General features: G+C 47.3%; 1 protein-coding gene across 5 annotated transcripts in view; it reads right to left on the bottom strand.

Annotated features, from left to right (window-relative positions):
- LOC140429303 (transmembrane protein 171-like) overlaps nucleotides 1-12,793 on the bottom strand; it is a 38,537-nt gene that overhangs the window by 9,195 nt on the left and 16,549 nt on the right. For 4 of the 5 annotated variants that reach the window (XM_072516125.1, XM_072516124.1, XM_072516123.1 and 1 more), the window contains exon 2: nucleotides 3,126-3,795. In XM_072516125.1, coding sequence (XP_072372226.1) covers nucleotides 3,126-3,744 — 619 coding nt within the window. In that variant the 5' untranslated portion in view covers nucleotides 3,745-3,795. The remainder of the gene's footprint in view (nucleotides 1-3,125; nucleotides 3,796-12,793) is intronic. The other variant, XM_072516127.1, reaches the window with a different exon arrangement.

A 12,793-nucleotide genomic window follows, 5' to 3' on the forward strand; every position in this document is an offset into this window, starting at 1 on the left:
GGGGCCCTGCTAGCCCCCTGCAGGTTGGAGGAAAGTCCACAGTGAAACGTCCGCGTTTTGGCGCTGGTGTGTGGACATAGCCCCATTATTGGAGAATCCAACCCGTGGTGCCCAGAACTGGGTGCAATTCTCCAGTTGAGGCTGAACTAATGTTTTACACAAGTTTTTTAAAATAACCTCCTTGCTCTTTCAATGCTTTTGTTAATAAAAGACCAGGATACTGTATGTTTTATTAACAGTACTCTCAACCTTTTCTGCAACCCTCTCCATATCACAGAAATGATTATGCACGTATACACCCAGGTCCCTTCTGCTCCTGCAACCCCATTAGAATAGTACTCTATTTTATATTGAGGTAAGTTCTCCACCGGCATGATTCTCCGTTCCGCTGGCAACGCACCCCCACCTGTGAGTTTCCTGGTTGTGTGGAATGGTCACAATGGGAAATCCTATTGGCCGGCGGCTGGATCGGAGAATCCCTATGCCAGCGACAGAGTGCTGCCGAGGAACACAGAGCTGAGGATGCGGAGAATTCACGTTACTGTCTCTTTCTACCAAAATAAATCACTTCACACTTCACCCTCATTGAACTTCATCTGCCACCTATTCCATCAATTTGTCTATGTCCTTTTGAATTTCGACACTACCTTCCTCACAGTTCACAATGCTTCCAAGTTTCACATCATCCACAAATGTTCTAATTGTGTCATGTACATCAAATCTAGGTCATAGAATTTGCAGTGCAGAAGGAGGCCATTCAGCCCATCGAGTCTGCACCAGCCCTTGGAAAGAGCACCCCACTTAATCCCACACTTTCAACCTATCCCTGTTACCCAGTAACCCCACCTAACCTTTTTGGACACTAAAGGCAATTTAACTTAGCCAATCCACCTAACCTGCACATCTTTGGACTGTGGGAGGAAACCGGAGCACCCGGAGGAAACCCACGCAGTCACTGGGAGAACGTGCAGACTCCGCACAGACAGTGACCCAAGCCGGGAATCGAACCTGTGACCCTGGAGCTGTGAAGCAACTGTGCTAACCACTGTGCTACCGCAATGCCCCATTAACATATTAACATATATTAGGAAAAGCATGGGTCCCAATGCTGATCCTTGGGGAACTCCATTGCAAACCTTCCTTTGGTCTGAAAATTGTCCATTAACCACTACTCTGTTTCCTGTCACTCAGCCAATTTTATATCCAAGTTGCTACAGTCCCTTTTATTCCATGGCCCATAACTTTGCTCACAGATCCGTTGTGTGGCACTGTATCAAATGCCTTTTGGAAATCCATGTACACCACATTACCCTCATCAAATCTTTGCTACCTTTTCAAAGAACTTCAGCAAGTTAGTTAAACACAATTTTCTCTTAAGAAATCCATGTTGGTTTCCTTTATTAGCCCACATTTGACCATGTGACTATTAATTTTGTCCTGCTTTATTATTTCTATATTTTTCCCACCATTGAAGTTAAACTGCCTGGGCTGTGTTTGCTGGCCTTATCTTTACACCCTTTTTTGAACAAGGGTGTAATATTTGCAATTCTCCAGTCTCATTAAACCAATCTTGAGTCTAAGAAAGACCACTGTCTGTGAAATTTCCACTCCTACCTCCCTCAGTGCCCTTGGATGCATTCCATCCAGTACTGGTGCCTTATCAAATTTAAGTACAGACAGCTTAACAAAGACTCCTCATTATCAGCTTTAAATCCATCTAGTGTATTAATTACCTTCTCGTTTACCATGGCCTGGCTAGCATCTTGTTCCTTGGCAAAGACAGATGCATGTTATTTATTTAATTTTAGTAGCTTGATGTCATACAACTTGTGCAATTAAAAAAAATAATAATTTACGGGATGTGGACGTCAGGTTAGGTTAGCATTTATTGCCCATCCCTGGTTGCTCTTCAGAAAGTGGTGGTGAGTTGTCTTCTTGAACTGCTGCAGTCCCTGAGGTGTAGGTACACTCACTGTGCTGGTAGGGGAGGGAGCTCCAGGATTTTGACCCAGCAACAGTGAAGGAACGGCGATATATTTCCAAGTCAGGGCGTTGAGTGAAATGGAGGTGAATCTCCAGGAGGTGGGGTTCCCAGGTATCTGCCGCTATTCATCTTCTAGATGGTAGCGGTCATAGTTTTGGAAGGTGCTGCCTAAGGAATCTTGGCGAGTTATTGCAGTGCATCCTGTGGATAGTATACACGGCTGCTACTGTACGTCTGTGGTGGAGTGTTTGAATGTTTGTGGAAGGGGGAGCAATCAAGCGGGCTGCTTTGTCCGGGATGGTGTCGAGCTTCTTGAGTGTTGTTGGAGCTGCACTCATCCAGGCAAGTGGAGACTATTCCATTACACTCCTGAGTTGTGCCTTGTGGACAGGCTTTGAGGGGTGTCAGGAGTTGAGTTACTCGCTGTAGGAGTCCTAGCCTTTGACCTGCTCTGGTAGGCACAGTATTAATATGACTAGCCCAGTTCACTTTCTGATTAATGGTAACTCCCAAGATGTTGATAGTGGGGAATTCAACGATGGTAATGCCACTGAATGTCATGGGGCGATGGGTAGAGCCTCTCTTGTAGGATTTGGCTATGGCACACATCTTACTTGCCACTTGTCAGCCCAAGCATGGATAGTGTCCAGGTTTTGCAGCATTTGGACATGGACTGCTTAATTATCCCATTAAGACCACCCCACTCTGCCGGGAAACCTGCAGGTGGGGATGTGCTGCCGGCAGGAAAAGTGAATCCCGACGATCAAAGAATTCCTGCTCAGATGTATGTTTTCATCGCACATCGACACGCAAAGTCAACAGTTTGGGAAGCACTTTTAATTTCCTGACGTATCTGCCCATGGCAGATGGACGAGTAATTAAACGGAGCAAAAGCAAGGTAACACAATTCTTGTAAACACTCTGCTACTTCTTATAACATTGAGAGGAAAGCCGATTATGAAATATCACCCTACATTAAAGAAGTAACGACACTCAAAAGTTCACCATTGGCTGTAAAATAATTTGGAGTGTGCAAAATAATATATAAGTGCAAATTCTTTTCATTATTTACTGCAATTTAATTATCCACCTTCGAAAGATGCAATGGTGTATAACTCAAGGATTCAATCATTTCACTTACCTATTGCAATTTGACATGTGCCTGCTATATGGGGCTGTTGGTTATTTCCCGATGCACATTCTTCCTCTGCACTTAGTGCAACCTTCTTTTTGACATGGGAGATTAGTAAGAAGCAAATACCAATAAACGTTACCACTGGACCCATGATTTGCAAGAACAGCAGTTTACATTTCTCATTTCCATTAGTGTTACTAGTTAAATTGAATCCTTCATCTTCCATGGTGCCAGGGCAGGTGATCGCCCAAACTCCAATCATCGTTAACAGCACTCCACTAAAACAAAAGAGGACACCAAAGATGAGGAAACGGGCAAAAGTGTCCTGTTTGCTGCAAGAAAGAAAGCACTGTTGATCTGCTGAGTAGACCAGCTGTCTCAGATTAATTAGAGTTGTGGATCTTGATAGCAGTATGAACACCAATGCAATACCACATAAACTTGGTCCAGTTGCCTTTAGGATCACATTGCAGCTGCCACCATTACGATCGCATGACTGGAACCCAAAAGTAGCAACAATGACTCCAGCGGATAGAAATGAAACCCCAAAAATGAATAGAAAGAATCCTGTTTTATAAGAGCTTCTATCTCCCTCTATTCTCTCCAGCGTCGGAACAGTACGCATTATCGACTTCTCAGGATTGAAATGTCCTTCTTTAATCTGAGCTGGCTGAACCTGCAAATTGAAGTTTTGTTTTAGCATGTATGATATCAAGCATCATAATCATTCTGCCTCTAAAATTTAGTACGGGCTCCACCTTTCATTAGCAACCTATTAACTATTAACAAACAAAAATAGAAAATGCTGGAAACACTCAGCAGGCCAGGCTGCATGAATAGAGACAGAAACAGAGGGTGCGATCTAACCAAATTAAAACAGAATGCCGTCTGGTTGGGATCGTTCCCGGTGCTATCTAACGGCACTCTGTCTTGTTTTTGTGCCCTGGTGGGGAACGCCCCGCTGAGGCCACACTTAGCTGCATTTCCTGCACTGAGGAGCTCCGATGAGCGGAAACCCTGACGGAATCCCCGGACCCCCCCCAACTCACATGTTGCTGGATCCTCGGGCCCACTGCACCTCACCACATAAGGCAGACCACCCTCGGGCCCAATCCCCGGCATGGACACAATGCCAGCATGGCACCTTGGCACTGCCAACCTGGCACCTGGGCAGTGCCCTTGCCAGCCTGTCTGGGCACCTGGCAGTGCCAGGCTGGTACTGCCAGGCTGCCCAGGCTGGCAGTTCCAGCCTGACAGTACCAAGCCAGCAGTGCCAAGGTGTCTGGATGGCACCAGCAGTGCCAAGTTGCCAGCCTGGCCAGAGGCCGACCATCCAGTGGCCTCCAATCGCCTGAGAGACCCCCCAGGTACCGTTCCACCTGTTCTCCGTTTGTGGGGACCGGTAATGAACGGTGTCCGACTGGGGTCTCCTCAGCGAGGTCAGCAGATGCTGGGTGCCCGTTTGATCCGGCGAAGGCAGAGGTGAGTCAGCTTCTAAGCCGACTACTCTGCAAGACTGCATCCTGCCCATCTGAACAAAGAACAATACAGCACAGGAACAGTTCCATCTGCCATTTCTCCACTCAATTCTGCAGCCTATCTGTAGACTGCTGTATTCTCTGACAATCTTCATCACTATCCGCAACTCCTGCAATCTTAGTATCAGCCACAAACTTGCTAATCAGACCAACTACATTTTCTTCCAAGTCATTTATATATATTACAAACAGCAGAGGTCCCAGCACTGATCCTGTGGAACACCACTAGTTATAGATCTCCATTCGGAAAAACACCCTTCCACTGCTACCCTCTGTCTTCTATGGCCAAGCCAGTTCTGAATCCATCGAGCTAGTTCACCCCTGACCCCATGTGATTTAATCGTTTGCACCAGCCTGCCATAAGGGACCTTGTCAAATGCTTTACTGAAGTCCATGTAGACAACATCCACAGCCATTGCCTCGTCAATCATTTTTATCACCTCCTCAAAAAACGCAATTAAATTAGTGAGACATGACCTCCCTCGTACAAAACCATGCTGTCTGTCGCTAATAAGACTATTCACTTCCAAATGTGCAGAGATCCTATCTCGAGAATCTTTTCCAACAATTTCACTATCACTGACGTCAAGCTCACTGGCCTATAATTACCCGGGTTATCCTTGCTAGCCTTCTTAAATAACGGGACAACATTGGGTATCCTCCAATCCTCTGGGGTCTCACCTGTTGCCAACAAGGCAATGAAGATTTCTGTTAGAGGCCCAGCAATTTCATCTCTTGCCTCCCTCAGTAATCTGGGATAGATGCAAGCTGGCCCTGGGGATTTGTCTACTTTAATGCTTTTTAACACACCTAATACTTCCTCCCTCGTAATAACGACCTGTTCTAAAGTGTTTACACATCTCATTGAGACAGCACCAATCAACGTGTCTCTCTCTTTTATGAATCCTGTTGCAAAAAACCCATTAAGGATCGCACCTGCATAATTTCCCTCGTTTAACCTTGAGTGGACCAACTCTTTCTATAGCTACCCTCTTGTTCCTAATATATGTATAAAATGTCTTGAGATTCTCCTTAATCCTGTGCCAAGGACATTTCGGGACCTCTTTTTGCCCTCCTAACTCCCTGCTTGAGCTCTTTTCTACTTTCCTTGTATTCTTCAAGTGCTTTATCTGTTTTTAGTTGCCTAGACTTCACGTATGCATCCTTTTTCTTTCTAACTAGACTCGTAATTTCCCTGGTCATCCACAGTTCCTGAATCCTGCCTTTCCTTTTCATTGGCACATGCCTGTCCTGCACTCCCATCAACTGTTCCTTAAAAGACTCCCACATGCCAAATGTGGATTTACCCTCAAACAGCCTCTCACAAACACAGCCTCCAAATCCTGCCTAATCTGGTTGTAGTTAGCCTTCCCCCAATTTAGCATCCTAACTCTAGGACAACACTCGTCCTTTTCCATGAGTATCTGAAAGCTTACAGAATTGTGGTCACTGTTCGCCACATGTTCCCCCACTGCAACTTTGATGACCTGGCTGGGCTCGTGCCCTAGTACTAGGTCCAGTATAGGCCCCTCTCTAGTTGGACTATCCACATGTTGTTCCAAAAAACCTTCCTGGACACATTTAACAAATTCCTCACTATCCGAACCCCTAAGGGATTTCCGGTCAATATGAGGAAAATTAAAGTCGTCCACTACAACAACCCTATTACTTCTACATCTATCCAGAATCTGCTTACATATATGTTCTTCAACTTCCAGTGGGCCGGTCGTACACCCCATCATAGTGACTGCATCCTTCCTGTTTCTGAGTTAGAACATAGAACGATACAGCGCAGTACAGGCCCTTCGGCCCACGATGTTGCACCGACTTGGGAAGTCAAAAAACAAAAGCCATCTAACCTACACTATGCCATTATCATCCATATGCTTATCCAATAAACTTTTAAATGCCCTCAATGTTGGCGAGTTCACTACTATTGCAGGTAGGGCATTCCACGGCCTCACCACTCTTTGCGTAAAGAACCTACCTCTGACCTCTGTCCTATATCTATTACCCCTCAGTTTAAAGCTATGTCCCCTCGTGCCAGCCATTTCCATCCGCGGGAGAAGGCTCTCACTGTCCACCCTATCTAACCCTCTGATTATTTTGTATGCCTCTATTAAGTCTCCTCTTAACCTTCTTCTCTCTAACGCAAACAACCTCAAGTCCATCAGCCTTTCCTCATAATATGTTCCCTCCATACCAGGCAACATCCTGGTAAATCTCCTCTGCACCTGTTCCAAAGCTTCCACATCCTTCCTATAATGAGGTGACCAGAACTGTACGCAATACTCCAAATGCGGCCGTACCAGAGTTTTGTACAGCTGCATCATGACCTCATGACTCCGGAACTCAATCCCTCTACCAATAAAGGCCAACACCCCATAGGCCTTCTTCACAACCCTATCAACCTGGGTGGCAACTTTCAGGGATCTATGTACATGGACACCGAGATCCCTCTGCTCATCCACACTTCCAAGAATTTTACAATTAGCCAAATATTCCGCATTCCTGTTATTCCTTCCAAAGTGAATCACCTCACACTTCTCTACATTAAATTCCATTTGCCACCTCTCAGCCCAGCTCTGCAGCTTATCTATGTCCCTCTGTAACCTGCAACATCCTTCCGCACTGTCGACAACACCACCGACTTTAGTGTCGTCTGCAAATTTACTCACCCACCCTTCTGCGCCCTCCTCTAGGTCATTGATAAAAATGACAAACAGCAACGGCCCCAGAACAGATCCTTGTGGTACGCCACTTGTAACTGAACTCCATTCTGAACATTTCCCATCAACCACCACCTCTGTCTTCTTTCCCTTTCTTGAACAAAGGGACCACATTTGCTATCCTCCAGTCCTCTGGCACTATTCCTGTAGCCAATGATGACATAAAAATCAAAGCCAAAGGCTCAGCAATCTCTTCCCTGGCTTCCCAGAGAATCCTAGGATAAATCCCATTAGGCCCCGGGGACTTATCTATTTTCAGCCTGTCCAGAATTGCCAACACCTCTTCCCTACGTACCTCAATGCCATCTATTCTAATAGCCTGGGTCTCAGCATTCTCCTCCACAACATTATCTTTTTCCTGAGTGAATACTGACGAAAAATATTCATTTAGTATCTCGCCTATCTCTTCAGACTCCACACACAACTTCCCATCCCTGTCCTTGACTGGCCCTACTCTTACCCTAGTCATTCTTTTATTCCTGACATACCTATAGAAAGCTTTTGGGTTTTCCTTGATCCTACCTGCCAAATACTTCTCATGTCCCCTCCTTGCTCGTCTTAGCACTCTCTTTAGATCCTTCCTCGCTACTTTGTAACTATCAAGCGCCCCAACTGAAACTTCACTCCTCATCTTCACATAGGCCTCCTTCTTCCTCTTAACAAGAGATTCCACTTCTTTGGTAAACCACGGTTCCCTCGCTCGACGCCTTCCTCCCTGCCTGACCGGTACGTACTTATCAAGAACACGCAGTAGCTGTTCCTTGAACAAGCTCCACATATCCAGTGTGCCCAACCCTTGCAGCCTACTTCTCCAACCTACCCCTCCCAAGTCATGTCTAATGGCATCATAATTGCCCTTCCCCCAGCTATAACTCTTGCCCTGCGGGGTATACTTATCCCTTTCCATCACTAACGTAAACGTCACCGAATTGTGGTCACTGTCCCCAAAGTGCTCACCTACCTCCAAATCTAACACCTGATCTAGTTCATTACCCAAAACCAAATCCAATGTGGCCTCGCCTCTTGTTGGCCTGTCAACATAGTGTGTCAGGAAACCCTCCTGCGCACACTGTACAAAAAACGACCCATCTAATGTACTCGAACTATATCTTTTCCAGTCAATATTTGGAAAGTTAAAGTCTCCCATAAGAACCCTGTTACTTTCGCTCTTATCCAGAATCATCTTCGCCATACTTTCTTCTACATCCCTAGAACTATTAGGAGGCCTATAGAAAACTCCCAACAGGGTGACCTCTCCTTTCCTGTTTCTAACCTCAGCCCATACTACCTCAGAAGAAGAGTCCCCATCTAGCATCCTCTCCGCCACCGCAATACTGTTCTTGACTAGCAGCGCCACACCTCCCCCTCTTTTGCCTCCTTCTCTGAGCTTACTAAAACACCTAAACACCGGAACCTGCAACATCCATTCCTGTCCCTGCTCTATCCATGTCTCCAAAATGGCCACAACATCGAAGTCCCAGGTACCAACCCATGCTGCCAGTTCCCCTACCTTATTTCGTATACTCCTGGCATTGAAGTAGACACACTTCAAACCACCTACCTGAACACTGGCCCCCTCCTGCGAAGTCAAATCTGTGCTCCTGACCTCTATACTCTCAATCTCCCGTACCCTAAAACTACAATCCAGGTTCCCATGCCCCTGCTGCATTAGTTTAAACCCCCCCCAAAGAGCACTAACAAATCTCCCCCCCAGGATATTTGTGCCCATCAGGTTCAGACGTAGACCATCCTGTCTGTAGAGGTCCCACATTCCCCAGAAAGAGCCCCAGTTATCCAGAAATCTGAATCCCTCCCGCCTGCACCATCCCTGTAGCCACGTGTTTAACTGCTCTCTCTCCCTATTCCTCATCTCATTATCACGTGGCACGGGCAACAACCCAGAGTTAACAACTCTGTTTGTTCGAGTTCTGAGCTTCTATCCTAGCTCCCTGAAAGCCTGCCTGACATCCTTGTCCCCTTTCCTACCTATGTCATTAGTGCCAATGTGGACCACGACTTGGGGCTGCTCCCCCTCCCCCTTAAGGACCCGGAAAACACGATCCGAGACATCACGTACCCTTGCACCTGGGAGGCAACATACCAAACGTGAGTCTCTCTCGCTCCCACAAAATCTCCTATCTGTGCCCCTGACTATCGAGTCCCCAATTACTAATGCTCTGCTCCTCTCCCCCCTTCCCTTCTGAGCAACAGGGACAGACTCCATGCCAGAGGCCCGTACCCCATGGCTTACCCCTGGTAAGCCCCCCCCCCCCCCCCCCCCACAAGTATCCAAAGCGGTATACTTGTTATTCAGGGGAACGACCGCAGGGGATCCCTGCACTGACTGCTTCTTCCCAGTCCCTCTTACAGTTACCCATCTATCTCCAATCTTTGGTGTAACTAATTCCCTGAAGCTGCTATCTATGACCCCCTCTGCCTCCCGAATGATCCGAAGTTCATCCAACTCCAGCTCCAGTTCCCTAACTCGGTCTTGGAGGAGCTGGAGATGGCTGCACTTCCTGCAGGTAAAATCAGCAGGGACACTAACGGCATCCCTCACCTCAAACATCCTGCAGGAGGAACATTGCACTCCCTTCCCTGCCATCCCTCTAACTCACAGTAGTTCTACCCACAGTGTCTCGTCACTTGATTCTTCCAAGTTGTCCTCCCTCTGTATAGCTGTAATATGTTCTCTAACCAGTATTGCAACTCCCCCGCCTTTTACCTTCTTCCTTGTCTCGCCTAAAACATTATATCCCGGAATATTTAGCTACCAGTCCTGTCCATTTAATTAAAAATATTTTTATTCTCCTCCTTTTTCACATTTTATCCTAAATGTGCACCCACCAACAATAAACAATAAACAGCAACGAATATAATGTCAATCCCCATATCAGCAACAATCCCATCCTCCCACCAACCCCCAAACAACTGTCCACATGTTAACATAAACAAATAACAAAGGGGAATCAGGAATCACCCATAGTCACCATTAACACACACAGCCCCCCTCCCCGCACCCCCCCCCCCCCAACTAATGTTCAATGTTATCCAATTCTTGAAAGTGCATAATGAATAACACCCATGAATTGTACAACCCCTCCATTCTTCCAATCAGTTCAAACTTAACCTCCTCAAGAGTCAACAATTCCAACAGGTCCCCCCGCCATGCCAATAGGATCCGCCTTCGGGTGATCAAAGAGACGAAGGCTACAACATCTGCCTCCGCACCCGTTTCCAACTCTGGCTAGTCCGACACACCGAATATGGCCTCCCGAGGGCCTGGGTCCAGTTTCACGTGCACCACTTTAGAAATTACCCTAAAAACCTCCTTCCAATAATCCTCCAGCTTTGGACAGGACCAAAACATATGAATGTGATTTGCGGGGCCCGCCCGCAACATTCACACACATCTTCTACACCCTCAAAGAATCGGCTCATCCTCGCCCTCGTGAGGTGCGCTCTATATATCACCTTCAGCTGTCTCAGCCCCAACCTCGCACACGAGGTGGAGGCGTTCACCCTCCGGATCACCTCACACCAGAACCCCTCCTCCATACCCTCTCCCAACTCTTCCTCCCACTTTGCTTTGTTCCCTTCCAGTGGTGCCTTCTCCTCTTCCAAAATAGACCTGTAAACCGCTGACACTACCCCCTTCTCCAGTCCCCCCGTCGTCAGCACCTCCTCCAGCACTGTGGAGGCCAGTTCCACCGGGAAGCTCCGTATCTCCTTCCTGGTAAAATCTCGAACCTGCATGTATCTAAACATTTCCCCCTGCTCCAGCTCATACATCGCTCCCAGCTCCTTCACGCCTGCAAACCGACCCCCAAAAAACAAATCTTTTAGTGTCTTAACCCCTTCTCCTCCCATTTCCGAAAATTTCAGTCCCACTTCCTGGCTCAAATCTGTGGTTTCCCCCGAATCGGCATTTCCCTTGGCCCTGCCCCTAACCCGAAGTGTTGGCGAAACTGCCTCCAAATTCTCAATGAAGCTATTATTACCGGATTCCCTGAGTATTTCCCCGGGGCCATCGGGAGCGGCGCTGTTGCTAGCGCCTTCAATCCCGACCCCCTGAACAAACTCCTCTCCATTCTGACCCACTGGGAATCAAGCCCTCTAACCCAGCTCCACATTCGCAGCCCAGTAATAATACATCAGGTTTGGAAGACGCAAACCCCCTGCCTTCCTATCTGTAGCAGCACCTTTCTAACTCTGGCCACCTTCCCTCCCCATATGAAAGAGGCAATCATTCCTTCAATCTCTCTGAAAAATGCCTTTGGCAGGAAAATCGGCAGGCATTGGAAAATAAATAGAAATCACGGCAACACGTTCATTTTAACCGCCTGTACCCGACTGTCTCCATTACTGCAATCCAAGTTCCACGCATGAATCAAGGCTCTAAGTTCATCTGTCTTACCTGTTATACTCCGTGCATTGATGCAGTTACACTCCAGACCTCCAGGCCCACTGAGTTCAACCTTCCCCAGCCTGCCCTTCCTCTTAGCCAGCCTGGCCCTGGTACCATGCTCATCCCTAGTATCTCCACTTGCTGGCTTACTGTTCTGATTCCCACCCCCCTGCCACATTTGTTTAAATCCACCCGAACCATACTAGCAAACCTCTCAGCCATGATATTGGTGCCCCTCCAGTTCAGATGTAACCCGTCCTTCTTGTACAGGCCCCAACTTCCCTGGAAGACATCCCAATGATCCAAAAAACTGAAGCCCTCTCTCCTGCACTACGTTTTCAGCTAAACTATATCCCTGTTGCTAGCACGTGTCACAGGGAGTAATCCTGAGATTACTACCCTCGAGGTCCTGCTTTTTAATCTTCTACCTAGCTCCCTAAATTGACGTTGCAGGACCTACGTCATTCATACCAATGTGGACAGTGACCTCTGTCTGAGTTCCCTCCCATTTTAGGATGCTTTGCACCTGCTCAGAGACATCCAGGACCCTGGCAGAAAGGAGGCAAACTACCATCCTGGAGTCCTTTTCGCGGCCACAGAAGCGCCTATCTGTGTCCATGACTATTGAATCCCCTACCACTATTCTTTGCTATGCTTTGTACCCCTGTCTGTGCAGCAGGGCTAGTCATGGTGCCTTCCTTCTGGCCACTGCTGCTGCTGTCCCCTGATGGAGCTTCCCCCTCATCAGCATCCAAACTGGCATACTTGTTAAATAGGGGGACAGCCATAGGGGACCCTTGCACTGTCTGCCTATCCCATCTGCTGGTCACCTATCTATCTTCCTGTACCTTCGGTATGACCACATCTCTGTAGCTATTATCCATAACTATTTCAGCTAATTGTGTATTGCTCAGTGCTTCCAGCTGCTGCTCTAACTGATCCATGTGTCTGGTGAGTGTTATAACCTGCCTGCTTACCATTGGCTGGGGACGAATGACA

The sequence above is a fragment of the Scyliorhinus torazame genome, chromosome 9 (assembly GCF_047496885.1).
Source record: "Scyliorhinus torazame isolate Kashiwa2021f chromosome 9, sScyTor2.1, whole genome shotgun sequence".
NCBI classification, from domain to species: domain Eukaryota; kingdom Metazoa; phylum Chordata; class Chondrichthyes; order Carcharhiniformes; family Scyliorhinidae; genus Scyliorhinus; species Scyliorhinus torazame.